Source organism: Aristolochia californica, unplaced genomic scaffold, assembly GCF_029961685.1.
Source record: "Aristolochia californica isolate CCGP_79_NKW_82.1479 unplaced genomic scaffold, dmAriCali1.0.hap1 SCAF_14, whole genome shotgun sequence".
Taxonomy (NCBI): domain Eukaryota; kingdom Viridiplantae; phylum Streptophyta; class Magnoliopsida; order Piperales; family Aristolochiaceae; genus Aristolochia; species Aristolochia californica.
The window spans coordinates 26,163,646-26,180,934 of NW_027181815.1; the positions used below are offsets into that span (position 1 = coordinate 26,163,646).

At 36.9% G+C, this 17,289-nt stretch overlaps 1 protein-coding gene across 1 annotated transcript; it reads right to left on the bottom strand.

Annotated features, from left to right (window-relative positions):
• Window positions 1-8,391: 8,391 nt before the first annotated feature.
• LOC137949468 (uncharacterized) lies at window positions 8,392-8,853 on the bottom strand. The gene has a single exon (XM_068795516.1). It carries the CDS (start codon window positions 8,851-8,853, stop codon window positions 8,392-8,394), a length of 462 nt encoding a protein of 153 aa, XP_068651617.1.
• Window positions 8,854-17,289: the final 8,436 nt, after the last annotated feature.

Here is a 17,289-nt window from a genome sequence, read left to right on the forward strand (position 1 = left end):
AATCGAGTTCGAGCCTAAAAATTTCAACCTAGTTGAGCTCGAGATGAGTTCGAGCTTCAATCTACATTTAAAACTACAAAATAAAAAATTTATAAAAATAAATAAAGATAATATCATGATGAATTTAGTAATGGAGCATACTGATGTATAATAACTTATTTAATTGATCTAAAAGAAAAAGCAAACATTTTCGTTAACATTGTTTATTTCATTGACAAAGAATAACATTAAATGTTGAGGAACCCAAGAGGATTTATCGATCGATCATCTTTGAGGTTTGAGGTAAATAAGAGCAATTATCAATCAGCTAAAGAAGGAAATAACCAGAGTAATTAGAGTAAAAGATATTTTCATAAAAAATCTATGTTAACAAGTCGATTGACGAGGTATCAAAATGAGTTTGAAAAATGTCAAGTTTGGTTTGTTATATACAAAATGAGTTTGAAAAATCTCAAGTTTGGTTTGTTATACTTAACAACCCTTGTTTCAAGTTTGAGTTCGAATCAAACTCGAACAGTTTACGAGCCGGTTTGGGTTGATGCCACCCTTAGGGAGGGGAGAATAGGTTCTAAAAATGATTTCATATGAGACAATCTATACAAAAAACCAGGATTTATAGTAGTTCACAATCTAAACTTAGTTTGCTAATCTACTCTAAAAATATTTTCACTTTGGAGTTGAATCTATTTAGTGGAAGGTCAAACAAGATGTACATCATGAAGGTCACAAAGGCCAAATTACTTTAAATGGCCACAAAGATACTTTAGAATAATCTAGTGGTTACTAAAACTGATTACAACAATACCCAAACAGGGGCTTATAATACCACATTGGCTATAAGAGAGTAGACCAATAAAGGAATTTATCACAACTCAACTAGGTTGCTCAAGCACAAAGGGATGTTTAGTTTTCTCAATTAGAACCACAAATGCTTTCCAAACAAGTTTGCTATAGAGGGATAAATATCTTTTGCATAGAGATCAATTCTAGGGAGGGAGACGTATAGGCAACTATAGATGCAACCAACCCATAAAGTGCCTCTACAAAATAGGGCTAATAGGGCAAGCTCCTAAGCACCTATTGCAACTTTGGGCAAGTGGTGGCCTTGTACACAAACCTTAGGACTCTCTTAACCAATGAAGTATGTGGCTTGAAGTTCTTACCACTACAACGACGTTTCAAAAAGTGCCCCTCTTACTACTTAGGGGTGCACTAGAGGAGGTTAAAATGAATCTTTCTATTGGCTTTCCAATTTATTCTTGAATAATAAATCGAGGGTTAGAAGTGAGCACTTTTAGCTGTTTCACCATCTTCTTGGTGTGGTGGAATGAATGAAAAGCGAGATGAATGTGCTATTTTCAAATCTATTGGTAGATGGCCTGATATGTTCTAGTAGATCGAAAGAGAATGAATTGATAGAGAGGCATCTATCAATAATGGGTGGAAATATCCTTTTTCTATCTATTGATAAAAGAGGATATATCACAATTCTTGATCCATACGAAAGAAGATATGTAACTAAGGCTATGTTTGGAATACAGAAAGTGGAGAGAAAAGAAAAGGAAAGAGAAAAGAAAAGAAAAGAAAAGAAAAGAAAAGAAAATAATAGATGTTTCTTTTCTTTTGTTTGGATGTGTATGAAAAATGACAAAGAAAATAGAAGAGAAATATAGTTTCTTTTGTTTGGATACATGTGAAAATTAAAAAAAGAAAAGAAAATTAGCAATATTTTTAAATTTTGATGATTAAGATTTTCTCTCAAGTTTCTATTTCTTTTTTTTTATCCCCAAATTCCATCATTTGGTGAGAGAAAATTTATTAACTAAGAGAAAAAATGATTTTCTCTATTATTTTCTTTTCTCTCAATGATTCTCTCCTACAAACAACTGGAAATAACTTTCTCTCCCCTTTTATTTTCTTTTCTTTTCTTTTATGTGGGTTCCAAACATGCCTTAATGGAGTCTGTTAGGAATTAGACACCCTAATTCCAAACTAATGAGATCAATAATAATAATCACAAAAGAAATGAAAAACAAAAATGGAAAAAATAACACAAGATTTATACATGTTCGCCTCAATGTGAGATTGCGTCCTATTTTCCGTCGCTGCAGTTATCCACTATGAAGATGAAATAGTTTATAAGAGAAATCACACACAACTTACAGGTGGTTTTTTTGTAACTTCTCCCAACCGCAACTGGTGATGCTCCAATGATAATACTTCGGGTGATAAAAACCTTAACAACGACATTTCCAAATATAAAGGAAAAAATTTGGACAACCAGTGATGACCCACTTACTGAATCAGCATAGGGCGTTGATTAAGGTCCACAACTTAATAATTTCCCACTTGGAGACTAATCCATCATCAATATCTCCTCTAAAGCAGAAAAAAACTTCTTAATCCACAGAGAGAAGTCACACAATTTCAGTTGCTTAATTGTAACAATCTTTGTCAACATGTCAACCGGATTTTGAGACTCCCTTGAATCTTTTAAAGTGCTAATACTCCATCTTCAAGAGGCGATCTAATGAAGTGGTAACACACTTGTATATGCTTTGTTCTGGCATGATAAACATGATTATTTGCTAAATGAATAACACTATGACTGTCACAATACACCATATTATTCCCATGTGTTGAATTTATGGAAAATAGAGATACTTCATTGACTTTTATTATAATCTGAATACATGAACCTCTATTTATAATAGAGGAAATGAGTAGAGTCCAATTACAATTAAACTACTTTTGTCCCAATTACACCCAAAATGTAACACTTACAGATAAGTCCTAGTATAATTAAATAATCCAAAGATAAGTCCTAGCATAATTAAATAATCCAATATAAATAGAAGACTAACATGACTAAAACTCCTTTAAACTGAAACTCCTCTATGAGACCTGCTTCCATAATAATTCTAGTTCTGTTAGACTTCTTGTGCTACCTCACGTTATCATGGTGGGCCCCATATCTTATGGGCTTGGGCCCATCTTCCAACACTCTTGGATATGTGGGCCTTCCTTGGCCTTATGGGCTTGAGCTCATCTTTCAACACTCTTGAATATGTGGGCCTTCCTTGGTCATGTGGACTTGGGCCCATATTTCAACACTCCCCTTCAAGCTAGGGGTGAGAGAACATCATGAAATCCCAACTTGCTGCAAATGATGTATAGGATTTTCTCGTATAAAATGGCAGTCCTCCATATCTTCCAACACTCCCCCTCACGTTGGTGCTTTCTTCCATGAGGTCCAACTGACATAAGATAAGTGAGAGTAAAATCACTCTAAGCCGTATGATATCGCTCCATAATCCAGTCATAACCCATGCTAGATGTAGGGCACACTCCTATTATTCTCAAGTAGTGGCACTCCTATCTTTTGCAGGTAGTGGGTCTATACGTAGTGCTCAGAAGTGTAGTAAAAACTCCTCCATCACTTTGTCCCTCCATAGAACAATGACTTTCAAGTGGTAGGAGTAATAAATGCCAATTAAGGGGGGTAACATATATGTAGTAATAAGCTATTCCATCATGGTGTCCCAACCCGAGCACCGACTCTCACAGCTAGAAATGGGTGATAAATGCCTATCATTCACAAGATGGCGATAAAAGACGTGATACGTGATAAATGTCTGCCATTCACAAGACGACAATAAAAGACGTGATAAGTGGGTAATGCCTGTTATTCTCAAGACGACGATAAAAGACCCACAAGTATATATAATAGGAAACATCAATTTGATGCAGTTTCACAGAATTTAGTATTACATCCTTTTGTTCCTATGCTTTTATTAATTTATTTTATATTTTTAATCTATAAATTTTTGCTTTATACTACTTACTTTGTGAGGTTAACAAGGAGAGAGTACAATTTAAGGCACACTTTCTATATGAAAGTATATTTTGTGGAGAGCCGATGAATAGAATTTTACAAAAATGATTTGGCTAATTCTGCCTCTAATTTCAGGAGAAGTTGGATATTTAAATTGGAGCTTGCAGATGACTTCCTAGTTTGTAGCATTAGACTATTTGCCCTATTAAGTTATTTTGCCATTGGTTGGTTGGTTTGTTTCAGGTACCATCTCTATAGAGATGACAACAAATTGTCTGATGCTTGTAGTGTTTTTAGTTGAGGCAGTAACATTGCTTATGGAGGACTTATGCGTGTGAACTCACAAATTTGTTAGACATTGAAGAGTAGGCAAAGGGTAGGAGGGTATTGTTATGGTTGGCTATGTTACTGATGATAAAAACTGAGTACATGGTTGACATAAAATCATTCACCCAAGGGTGCCTAGGTGGAGTGTAGAATGAAAATCTTGTTCTCAAAGAAATGTTTCACCCAACAAAGAATGATGTATCAGGATCTAAGTCAACTAAACCCTTGAGGATTCAAAACAATACCAGAAAATTTTTTCTGTAAAGAAAACAAGGGAAAGAGAGAGAGAGAGAGAGAGAGAGAGAGAGAGAGAGAGAGAGAGAGAGAGAGAGAGAGAGAGAGAGTTATTGTTAGAAGTGATTCAACATGGCTCATAAGAAAGTGTATGGTAATTATAAAATTTGTGACATATAAAACGAACCCAAAATCACTGGCAAGCAAAGGTTTCATTAGCTTGGTTCAAACTTGCACAATTGCTTCAGTTACTGGGATCAACCTCATATTCTTTGGAGTATGCCACAGAGTTCTTTTTACATGCACCCACAAATCTTTCATAAGGTCAAATCTATGATTATTTAATGAGATAAGGCAAATTTCTACAACAAGATATAATAAAAACACCATTTACACGATCCATTAAATAATTATCAGATAATGAATACTTAATTGCACCCAAATACTCAATAATCTCACAATAAGGTTGACAGATCCTAAAAAGGTGTGAGTTGCACATTTGTGTTGTTTATGTTTCATGCTCGGAATCCACAAAAGCTAGGAGATAAATGAAGAACTTAAAGAGGTGGATATTCCAAAATAAAAGGAACCAACCTCCAACTAACTTTTTATACTCGTTAACAAACATAGAAAAACATAACAAATTATCATAAAAGAGACCTAACTGTTTATAGAACCAAAACAAAATACAAGATGCATGGGTTAGTTGCCAAGTTCGATGCATGGCCTCTCCCATGGTCTCCTTGGTGAGGGAGGAAATGAGGAGGGTGAGGAGGCATTGATGAGCAGCTTTTCATGCCAAGTGTTTGTCATTTGGTGCGTGAGAGTCGGCAGGTTCAAACCTAGGTGGCGGCACAATGGTTCTATCAACATAGCCTAATAAATCTTTGCTCTAAAAAAAGGGAATGAGTTAGCTCTTCCATAGGAGAGTTTGGAAGAAAGTTTGATGTTAACCATGTGAATTAAGGAGTTGAAAGGGAGAAGGGTGAGGGAGGTTTTGGTAGCCATTGAGAGGGAGGATGAAGAATCATATAGGGGATGCTAATCCAGTTTGGCTCTGATATCATGAGAAAGTTTGATGAATTCACACCTGTAAAAGGGTGAATATTTTTCCATTTATATTGAATTAAAAATTGCATGAAATAATTATATATCAATTACATATCAATTAGAGGACAAATAAATGGAAAATATATACAAAAGAATCTCCTAGAATTAAGGATTAGATATGTCACATAATAACCGACGTGAGGAATGAGGTATCTGGCTTTGGCCAGTGGGAGTCGAAACAGAAAATGATGGCGGCATGTTGGATTGACGACATTGGCCGAAGACTCTAGCCCATCGTAAGTGAAGATTTTTTGGGCATCAGTGCAAGAACGAAGCCGATCAAATTGATGAGTAACTATTTTTCATTGTAGTGGATTCTGCAACAAACACAAAAATGGAACCTGTTGGTTTGATCATCTTCAATGAATCCGTCTTCGATGTACTCTTGCATGATCTAGTTCGTCCTCATCTAGTGCTTAGAGCCTCCCTCGAAGAAAACGAGCGACCTCTTACGGCCGACAACTTGTACCTGCTGCACAATCTTGAGGAAGGAGCTGATCACCTTCCAGAACCTTGGTTAGCCCTTCAATTGGGGCAGCTTTTGTTGACATGCTTATGCTCCCTAGGTGTGAAGAAAAACAATTTGCTATTATTGACAGGTGGGTAGGTTTGTGCAAGGTCCTGGGATGAAAATCGCTAACCTCATAGATGAGGATGTAACGTAGAGGGAAGTCTTCGTCTATAAGTTTTTTTCCTAAAGATAAAGCCACTAATTCTATGTTAGTTGGGTTGAATCGGAACCCAACTGACACTGGCACTAGCACCAGTAGCTGCTGTGGTGGCGATGGGGGTGCCGGTGGTCAATGGAGGGGATATTAACCCTCTTTACGTCGGTCTATGTAGGCGGGTAATCATCGAATCTTAATCAATCATTGACTCAATGATTTAAACTTGTTATGCATACCAATTTTGGTGTGTTGGCAATGATTGAGAGCATGGGTCAATCAAGTAGCTTTTGTTTTCTTCGAAGTTACTAACTATTGTTAGCCCTTTGATTGGGGCGGCTTCCGTTGACATGCTTACGCTCCCTAGGTGTGAAGAAATGCTATTCGCTATTGTTGGTAGGTGGGCACGTTTGCGTCAAGGTCATGGGATGAAAGCTGTTAACCTCGTAGATGAGGATGCAACACAAAGGGAAGTCTTCGTCAATCAGTTTTTCTTAATGATATAAGTAACTAATTCGATGTTAGTTGGGTTGAATTGGAACCCAACGAGCACTGGCATTGATAGCTGTTGTGGTGTTGAAGGAGTGCCAGTGGTCAATGGAGGTCATAATCAATCATTGAATCGATGATTTGAACTTGTTAAGCACGCGGGCTTTGGTGCGTTGGAAATGAATGAGAACATGGGTAAATCGAACAACTTTTGTTTTTTTTATGTTACTGTTGAATTTATGGAAAAGAGAAAAAATCATTGACTTGATGTAATCTGAATACATGAGCCCCTATTTATAACATAGGAAAATAGTAGACTCCAATTACAATTAAATTACCCTTGTCTCAATTACACCCAAACTTTAACACTTAAAGATAAGTCCTAGCATAATTAAATAACTCAACATAAATAGAAGACTAATATAACTAAAACATCTTTAAACTGAAACTCTTCTGTGAGACCACATTGCATAATTGTTTTTGGCTCTATAAGACTTCTTATTGTGAGAGTTATGTAAGACTCTTCCATATTTGTTCTTCAACACTCCCCCTCAAGTTGAAGTTTATTATAATTTAATTTTTCAATGAAAATGATTTTGTATGTGTTCTACTGCTGCTCCAACCTCTCTTGTAGTCTGACCTCTACTACTTAAAATATCGATTTTTTTGTAGAAAACTCCGATTGCCAAAATTCGTTTTTCTTTAGAAAGTAAACTCAAATATTTAAATTTCCAAAGATAATAGATCAGAAAAGGATCACATTATCTCTGTGGGTTGACCGATTCATCTCACAGAGCCTACTCTGATATCATGTTGAATTTATGAAAAAGAGAAAAAACTTCATTGACTTGATGTAATATGAGTACATGAACCCCTATCTATAACAGAGGAAAGTAGTAGATTCCAATTACAATTAAACCACCATTTTTTCCAATTACACCAAAATTTTAACACTTAAAAGATAAGTTCTAGCATAATTAAATAACTCAACATAAATAGAAGACTAACATAACTAAAACACCTTTAGACTAAAACTCTTCTCTGAGACCTGCTTGCATAATAATTTTGGCTCTGTAAGACTTCTTATTGTGAGAGTCATGTAAGACTCTTCCATATTTGCTCTTCAACAATTCCTAACTGCTATTAGCCCTTTGATTGGGGCAACTTCCATTAACATGCTTACACTGCCTAAGTGAAAATAAATACTATTCATTACTGTTGGTAGGTGGGTAGGTGTTGTGTTCCCGGACCATAGATTGAGTCACACGACAAAGGGAGAAGTCGCCTTGCTGCTCTAAAACAGAGTCTGGTCGCCGAGACCTCTCTGGTCGACCTATGTTGTCGATTTGGGGATAACGAGGGTCGGAAATGGGTTATGGAAGAGAAAAGATGAGAAAGGTGGTCGGAATGGGGATTTAGACTTGTCGACAGGAGTCTACACCGTGGGTTCCAGGTGAATGCCGACCCTGGTTCCTTAGGGAGAACGCATATCCATAATTCTTTCTTTCTCTTTCCATTCAATCAATAGCCCTTAAACTAAGTCTGAAAAATAGAATTATTAAAAGAATGCCATTAAGGCTTCCCACATACGTGAATCAATTAATTAAAAGACATGTACGCCCAAGCCCTCTTTTTACTCCCAATTCCACTACGTCTTATGCCTGAGTCAACTCACCACGTCGCCTCTGGATGACTCGTCTTGCTATCGAGTCCACAACATCACTCCCTCTCTTAAAAAATGAGGTTGTCCGCAATATCGAATGTGGGGTAGGCTTGCTGGAAAACGTCAATGTCCTCCCAAGTAGCATTGATGGCGTCGGAGTGTGTCCATTGAACTAAAACCTCCCTACGGTGTGCATTTTGGCAAGCATTTAAAATCTGGTATGGCATGAGAGATAACTGACTGTCGTCCATGGGTGGTAGAGATGGTGTGTGTGGATGGTCGTTGCCTTTGAATGGCTTGAGGAATGACACATGGAAAACAGTGTGGATTCGCGCATCTAGGGGCAGGTTGAGTTTGTAGGCTACTTCACCCACCCGCTGAGAGATGATGAATGGCCCAAAGTATTTGGGCGATAACTTATGCCTGCTGCCTGCCATGGAAGATTGCCGGTAATGCTGGAGGCACAACCAAACCAAGTCACCCACGTTGTATTGAATGTCTTTGTGGCCTTGATCATAATACTCCTTCATTTTGACTTGGGCCTACCACAGCGGAGGTGTGTAACCGCGAACAATTTATCCCTCTCCAGAAGAGCAGTGTCAACTGCGTCCACCCTGGTGGATTCTGGAACATATGAAAGGTGCTGAGGTGGATCCATGCCATATACAATCCGAAACGGTGTCTCCTATAAGGCGTTGTGGAAGGAGGTATTGTAAGCGTATTCTGCCCACGGAATACAGTCCACCACTGCTTTGGACGATCTCCAACCAAACACCGTAACTACAGTTCAATGGTGCGGTTGAGAAGTACAGACGTGAAGGATACCCCTTGTACGACGAATTAGCTGTGGTAGTGGGAAACACAATAGCGGTAGGGTCAGGAGGTGCAACCTTTGTAGATCAGGGCGATGAGGTGATCCGTGAATCGGAACATGTCCCGATGGATGAGCCAGAGGATGTTGATATAGTTAGGGATACTCCATCATCATTATTAAGCATGGATGAGTCTCTACGTAATCAATCTGAAAGAAGTAAACGGTCATCTTCAAGTCGTCATAGAAAGAGAACCGAAATGCCCGATGATGACACTAGTAGAAGAATCTTTGATGCAATAGATCGAATTACTAAGACATTTGAGAATTTCATGATGAAAGACAATATTGTAAGAGATTGGGTCAAAGCCCTCAAGGAAATCCCGGACTTGCCTACAGAATTGAAGTTTCGCACTCCTTCATGGTTGGATACGCCTAGTAAGAAGGTCATGTTTACAAAGATGACAGTGGAAGAGCAGGTCGAGTGGCTTAAATTTTGTTTTGAAAACTAATTGTAATGCATTATAAATATACTATTCTTTTGGAATATTGTTATGTATTAGGTATGATATTTGAATTATGATATTGCAAGACTTATTAGTATGATTTGTATTTAAATTTGATATGTTGTTGTATTTATATATTGCATGGATGAATATGGTGCTTTGAGTATGGATGTGGACAATTAAATGAATATGGTTGCATAGGGATGTGATTGAATGTAGGATGTGGGAATGTGGATGAATATGGTTGTTTATAGGTGTGATTGCAAATAGGCTATGATTGAAAATTGATGTTTACTTGTGTTTATGAATTTTAGGCGATTGAATTTGTGGATTTCCATGGATACTATGACAGACGATGAAAAGGTTGCAACTATGGTTGTATTCACAACTTTGTTGATCGCCATGGAAAGATACTATCCGTACTATTGCAACAGACGTGTACCACGTTCTTGTGGGATGAATGGTCCATTGTATTTGCAAAAGGCACTAGACAAATCACCAGTTAAATTTCGAAAAGTTTACAGGATGAACCAACTGGTATTTCACAAATTGGCAGATATACTTACTAGTAAAGGGTTTTTATTAGCCACAAAAACCATCTCAGTTGAAGAACAACTTGCATATTTCCTCCTAACTGTTGGTCAAGGACAAGTGTATAGTGTCACAACAGAGATGTTTGATAGATCAAACTGGACCATAAGTAAGTATTTCAACAACGTGTTGGATGCAATCCTCAAACTTCACTCTGATTATGTCAAACGGCTTTTGGAACGCACACACTCGAAGATTTTAACCAATTCAATGTTTTATCCCTACTTCAAGGTAACATCACTTCCTATAACTAAATAATTTTATATTAATATACAAAGTTAGTAAATATTAATTAAAAATGTATAATTAGGATTGTATTGGAGCTATTGATGGAACTCATATCAAAGCCAACATTCCACTTGGAGATCAACCAAGGTTTTGGCATAGAAAAGGCTATCTCTCACAAAATGTGCTTTTGATATGCAATTCACTTATGTACTTGCTGGATGGGAGGGGTCAGCAGTTTTTTTCCGTGTACTGAAGGACGCATTGACTCGTCGAGATAAAATCTTTGTACCTGAAGGTAAGTAATATATTTTTATGCAGTCATTTTTTATCTATTTTATCTTCAATTATTTTATGTGGTATATAATTTCTATTATAGGAAAATATTATCTAGTCGATGCTGGTTATGCAAATCTTCCAGAATTTTTGGCTCCATATTGAGGAACCTGATATCATCTGCAAAAATTTGGAGATAATATTCCTAGAAATGAAAAAGAATTATTCAACTAAAGACATTCATCTTTACAAAATATTATTGAGCGAACTTTTGGTGCTTTAAAAACTTGATTTCAAATGTTAAAAGGCACTCCTCTATTTTCTTTTAAGATCCAGGTGAAAATTGTACATGCTTGTTGCATATTGCACAATTATATACGTGCAGAAGGTTATGATGATATATTTGAAGATGAAGATGATGATTCGGGTGGCGAGCTCGGTGGAGGAGGTGATGCGGTTCAATTAGTTGCAATGGATGATACAGACATCGACGATTGCAGTGATCTTGAGGATGTGGGTATCCAAGTAACAAGCATTCAGAGGCAGAGTGCATTAGAATCCACAAGAGCTACACAATTTCGAGATGCCATATCGACTTCCATGTGGAACGATAAATAATGGTTTACTCTTATTACTTTTGAGCATGCGTCATTTATATGTACTAAACACTTAACTTGTTGATTTTAATATTAAAGGCACAAACTAGTTATTTGAATAATTTTTTTTAGGTTATTTTCAAAGTTGTATATGTATTTATTTATTATTTTTTTCAATTTTATTACTATATTAAACTTCATATTTAAGTATTTGGTAAATAAAATATAATTAAAGTACGCATTTGATTAATTAATTACTTTTAATTTTGTCAAAATATATTATTAATTAATAACATGAAAATCTATCTTATGTTATTAATATAATACTTTTTATTCATTAATCATAATTTTTTTATTTACTCTATTGTATTAGTGATTTAATAGTGGTAATTAAAATATTCTTAACTCAAACACTTGGTTTAATTAACTTATTTTTATAATTAATAAAATCAATGGTTTTAAATTTAGAAGATGAAGATGAAGTTGTCCACACTAATACCCTATTTTGAAGATTTCAAAGATGAAGTTGTCCACACTAACACCCATTTCGAAGATGAAGATCATGTAGATGCATAAGATAAAGATGAAGATGGCGATCAAAATTTTATTTTGTTGACCAACCCCCCTAAGGGTTAGTGTAGAATGAAGTCCACTTCAAGTGAATCACATCAATTTATTCGCTTAGGCAAAACATGGGGAATTTAGATTCGGACTTGTTTTTCGAATCAATCACTTGAAACGAGGGATGACGCACGTTGCCCCCCTCCCCCCCGAAAAAATTTCCTCCCGCTCTTCTCTCTCGGCCTTCCTCTCTTTTCCCTCTCGGCGTATCGTTGGAGCGCCGCCTCCGTTGGCCCGACGTAGTCTCCCGCCGTTGAGGAAGACGATGGTTTAATTTTTTCTAAGTTAGGAAAAATTAAACCATCGTCATAAAAATAATAATTTATATTTTTTATTTATAAAATAATTATTTTTATTTATTTAATATATTCATTTTATAATTACTATATTAAATTAGTGATTTAATAGTCATAATTAAAATATTGTTAAAATAAATATTTGATAAATTTTTATGGTTTAATTATCCCATTGCTATAATTAAGTAAACCAATGGTTTTAAAATTTGTGATAATATATTATTAATTAATAATACATAAAATATATATTATGTTATTGATAAATGTATATATTTATTTATTATATTAATTTTTTATTATTGTATTAAATTAGTGGTTTTTAATGTTAAAACATATCTTATGTTATTAAAAAATAATTTATTTATTTATTATATTCGCTTAAGTTATTTTTTATTTTTATTAATTTATTTTTAATAATTTATTCTAGTCACACGTAATTATTGAATTAATTTATAATAAACTATAATCATTAAGTAATATAATATAGTTTTTCATTAATTAGGATATTAATATATTCTAATACTACACGTTAAATCACTTATAAATGTAGTAATTATATTTATTTTGGTTAATTATTTGTTTAAGTATATGTTATATTTAAGTATATTATAAAAGGTTACTTATTCTCTTGTTTATATCATACTTTTTCTTCTATACTAACACCTAGTATTAGTCTATACGAACACCCAAAGATGAGTTGAAATTGAATCAATTAATTTAGGATGAATTAAATTATTCGCTTCATTTCAAGTTCATTGTGGACTAACCCCCCTAAATCGAGCGACTTCTGTTTTGTTTGAAGTTACATGCATTATGATGAATTGAATTATTCTCTTGATTTCAAATTCATTATAGACTAACCCCCCATAAATCGAGCTAACTTTTGTTTCCTTTGAAGTTACATGCATGACGACCCACATACATTTACTCTCACGCAAACTCCCACAACCCATTTTTCAAAACGGGCTCCGCCTTTGGAGATTGGATCGTCGACGTACTCCGTCCTCCCGCGCCGAGGGAGCTGCTCCCATTTCCTCGGGGATAACTGCATCCATTGGGCGGAGTTATACTAAGGGAATGGAGATAGATGCGATGCGTTTTCGGTTGGTTGTGCTTGATGCGTCCAACTAGACGGGCGTCGTCTCCCTCCCTCTCTTTCTCTTCCACGTTTTACCGGCTTTTATTTTTATTTTTTATCAGAAATCAATATCTCGCCGACTGTGTCTCGGATCTATGGCGCTTTCTTTTTCGTTCTCCCTCTCTCCTCGTCTCTTCGTTCCCCTGTTTCCATTCCAAATGGTGGAATCCGGCGGGTTGCTGCAATCTGCAATCCCATCTTTGCTGCTATCTGATTTATTCTTTTTGATTGACTCTTTTTTTTCTCTTTTACTTTTTTGCCATTTTTGGTTCGAATTTTATGTTTTGATCGTTTTTTTATGCCTTATTAGAATGTAATTAATTTATTTATTATTTAATTTTTGCATTTTACTATTTTACCCTTTTTCTCTTTTCTTAATGTATAAAGCTTCATGTATTTCGTAACAGAGCCATTGAAATAAAATATTTACGATTCAACCCATCTTCGTCTTCTCAACTGTGCCAGCCCAACGAGCAGAGCAACAACTCTTTCCGTTCCTAAATTCTAATATGGTATCAGAGCGGATGATCTTCATCCTCTGAATATTTTCGGTCGGCGGGCCTTCTCTCGTCCATTTCGGTGACATATTTTTCGGCAATGGTCATCGGCGATCTATTCCCGGCGACTGGCTTCCGCTATTGTCTATTTCACCCTTTCCGGTGGAACCCTTTTGGTAGTGGCTGGTTTCAGCTCTCTATTTCGGCGGATCTTCCGACAAAGAGGTTAGATTTCGTCGTCCTCCCAAATATTTTTTTTTCGACAGACTTCAACTTCTGTTTTCTTGGCGAGACAACGCCGTTGCCGTGAAGGTTGGTTTTTGGTAGTGGTGCTCTGGCGTCGTTGCCGTGAGGGGTGATTTGCCTCTGGATTTGGCCGAGAGCTGGTGCTCTCTCTGGATTTCTTTGCCTCTGGATTGGCCGAGAGGTGTGGTGATTTTGTTTTTGGACCTTTGTGGTTGGGCGAGAGGTGTGCTGTAGTATATTTGTTGATCGGATTTTTTTTGTTGAATTCTAAAAGACCTTCATTTCTTTGGAGATTTTTCTTGGGGGCTTCATGGAGACTTATTCATCGACGGGCGTTTCCGGTTCTGGTCTTCGTACCAGTTTGACTCGTTCCACTTTTGACGAGCCATCAAACCCCTACTATCTTTACCATTCAGACAGCCCCGGGCAAGTTCTTATCTCGTAGCTACTTACCGATGAAAATTACACCAGTTGGAGCCGTGCAATGACCCTCGCCTTATCCGTGAAAAACAAAGTGGGATTTATTGATGGTTCCATACCTGAACCTCAGAGTGCTGATCCCCCTTTGCTCAACTCTTGGACCCGAAATAACCATATTGTCATATCTTGGATTTTAAATTCAGTTTCCAAGGAAATCTCTGCGAGTGTTATGTTTGCTGCTTCTGCCCGCGAAATTTGGCTCGCTCTTCAAGATCGTTATCAACAACGCAACGGTCCGCATATTTTTCAACTTAAACGAGAATTGATGAACTTGCGCCAAGACAAGGATTTCGTTAGCACTTATTTGACGAAGCTGACGACCCTTTGGGAAGAACTGAACAATTACCGCCCTCATTGCTCTTGTGGAAAATGTTGTGGTGGCATTAAGGACCTTATTGATTACCACAACATAGAGTATGTCATGTCATTCTTGATGGGCCTTGATGACTCTTTCTCCCATGTTCATGGTCAGCTGCTCCTCATGGATCCGATGCCTCCTCTTAATCGTGTTTTTTCTCTGGTTGTCCAAGAGGAACAACAACGGAGAACCCCTTATGCCTCGAGTTCGCATACCCCACCGACACAATGGCATTCGCATTTAAATCTGGGCAGACAGACGTTCTTAAACCTGGCCCACAAACCTCTCAGAAATCTCACTCAACTTACAGTGCTCCCCGGAATCCGAACCCCAATACTTCTCGAAATCAGAATTACTATGATCCCCGGAATCCGAAAAAAGATAAGTATTATTGTACTCATTGCAAGACTGTTGGCCATATTATTGCTCGGTGTTTCAAGATCCATGGCTATCCTATTGGACCCGCCTCCAAACCAATGCAACATTCTCATGTTGCTGCTCATCAGGTTTCCATTGCTACTGATAGCCCCGGTTCTACTTCTGTTGGGAGTCTTGTGCAGAATCTTGACTCTGCCCAGTTCCAGCAGCTCGTGTCAATGCTTTCTACACACTTGAGTAGCTCCGCACAAGTCACCACTGCTCCAGAATCTTCTACATCCAACTGCGTGGCAGGTATTTGTTTTTCTGTATTCTTAAATCCTTTAATTTCCTCACCTCAATCATGGATTATCGACTCAGGAGCTACTCGACATATTTGCTCTCACGCTCCTGTTTTTGTTTCCTTGCATGCTATCCCTCACACTACAGTTACTTTGCCCAATAATACTCAACTCTTAGTCCATTTTGCTGGTGATATTACATTGCATCCTCACCTTGTGCTTAAAAACGTACTATTTGTTCCTCAATTCAAATTCAACTTGATCTCTGTTAGTGCTTTAGTTACTGACTCTGGCCTTACTGTACCTTTCCTTCCTAATTGTTTTGTTATCCAGGATCTATCCACCCAGAGGACGATTGGCAAGGGTGACAAAGTCCAAGATCTCTTATGTTCTCAGTGCTCAAAGTTTGAATTCTGTTTCTCATGTTTTTATTAACAATGTTTCAGCCCATGTTTGGCATAATAGGCTAGGACACATTTCTTTCCAGCAACTTGACTTTTTGAAGGATCAGTTGAACAGCGATATAACTAAATTACATAAATCAGATCCTTGTTATATTTGTCCTCTTGCTAAACAACGTAGACTATCTTTTGAATCTCACAATAACTTATCAAAATTTCATTTTGATCTTGTGCACTGTGATATATGGGGACCCTATCAGACTGTTTCTCACACTGGCTATCGTTTCTTCTTAACGCTTGTTGATGATTGCACTCGATTTACTTGGATCTATCTATTAAAGACTAAATCTGATGCTATCTCTGTGATACTGCGTTTTTTTAAAAATATTTTTACTCAGTTTAATGCTAAAATCAAAGTTTTTCGATCTGATAATGCCCCTGAGTTATCTTTTGTTGAGTTTTTTCAAGATCAAGGAGTCTTGCACCAGTTTTCCTGTGTTGAAAGACCTCAGCAAAACTCAGTTGTTGAAAGAAAACATCAACACCTCTTGAATGTGGCTCGATCATTGTTCTTCCAATCCCGAATTCCAATATCTTTTTGGACAGAATGTATTCTTACCGCGGTTTTCTTGATTAATCGAACTCCTTCTCCTCTCTTGTGACACAACACGCCTTTTCATTTGCTATACAACACCGCTCCTGATTATCCCTCTTTTCGAGTCTTTGGTTGTTTAGCTTTTGTTTCCACCTTAGCTGCTCATCGAACTAAGTTCCACCCTCGTGCTCGAGTTTGTGTGTTTCCTAGTTATCCAGCTGGTGTGAAAGGATATAAATTCTACGATGTGGAGACCAAACATGTTTTTATTTTTAGAGATGCAGCGTTCCATGAGGAAGTTTTCCCTTTTCATACCATCACCAGTTCAAATACAGTTCTTGATCCCTTTCCTGATTTGGTTCTGCCCCACTCCTTCATACAACCTCATTCTCTCCCAGAACTTGATTCTTCCCCTATTCATGATTCACCAGCTAGCTATGATGCTCCTGTTGATGATATTCCAACTCATAATCTTCCATTGCTTGTTCCTTCCACATCTACAAGTACTTCTCTTCGCAAATCTACTCGGACGATCCATCCACCTCATTACCTACAAGATTATCACTACAATTTACTTGCTGGTTCCTCTCCATCTGTTTTACCCTCTACGTCTTATCCGATCTCTAACTACCTCTCTTATCATTCCCTTTCTGATTCGCACAGACAGTTT

Bases quoted from the DNA above. Each gene is read 5' to 3' on its own strand.
- LOC137949468 (XM_068795516.1), bottom strand. From the start codon at position 8,853: ATGAAGGAGTATTATGATCAAGGCCACAAAGACATTCAATACAACGTG.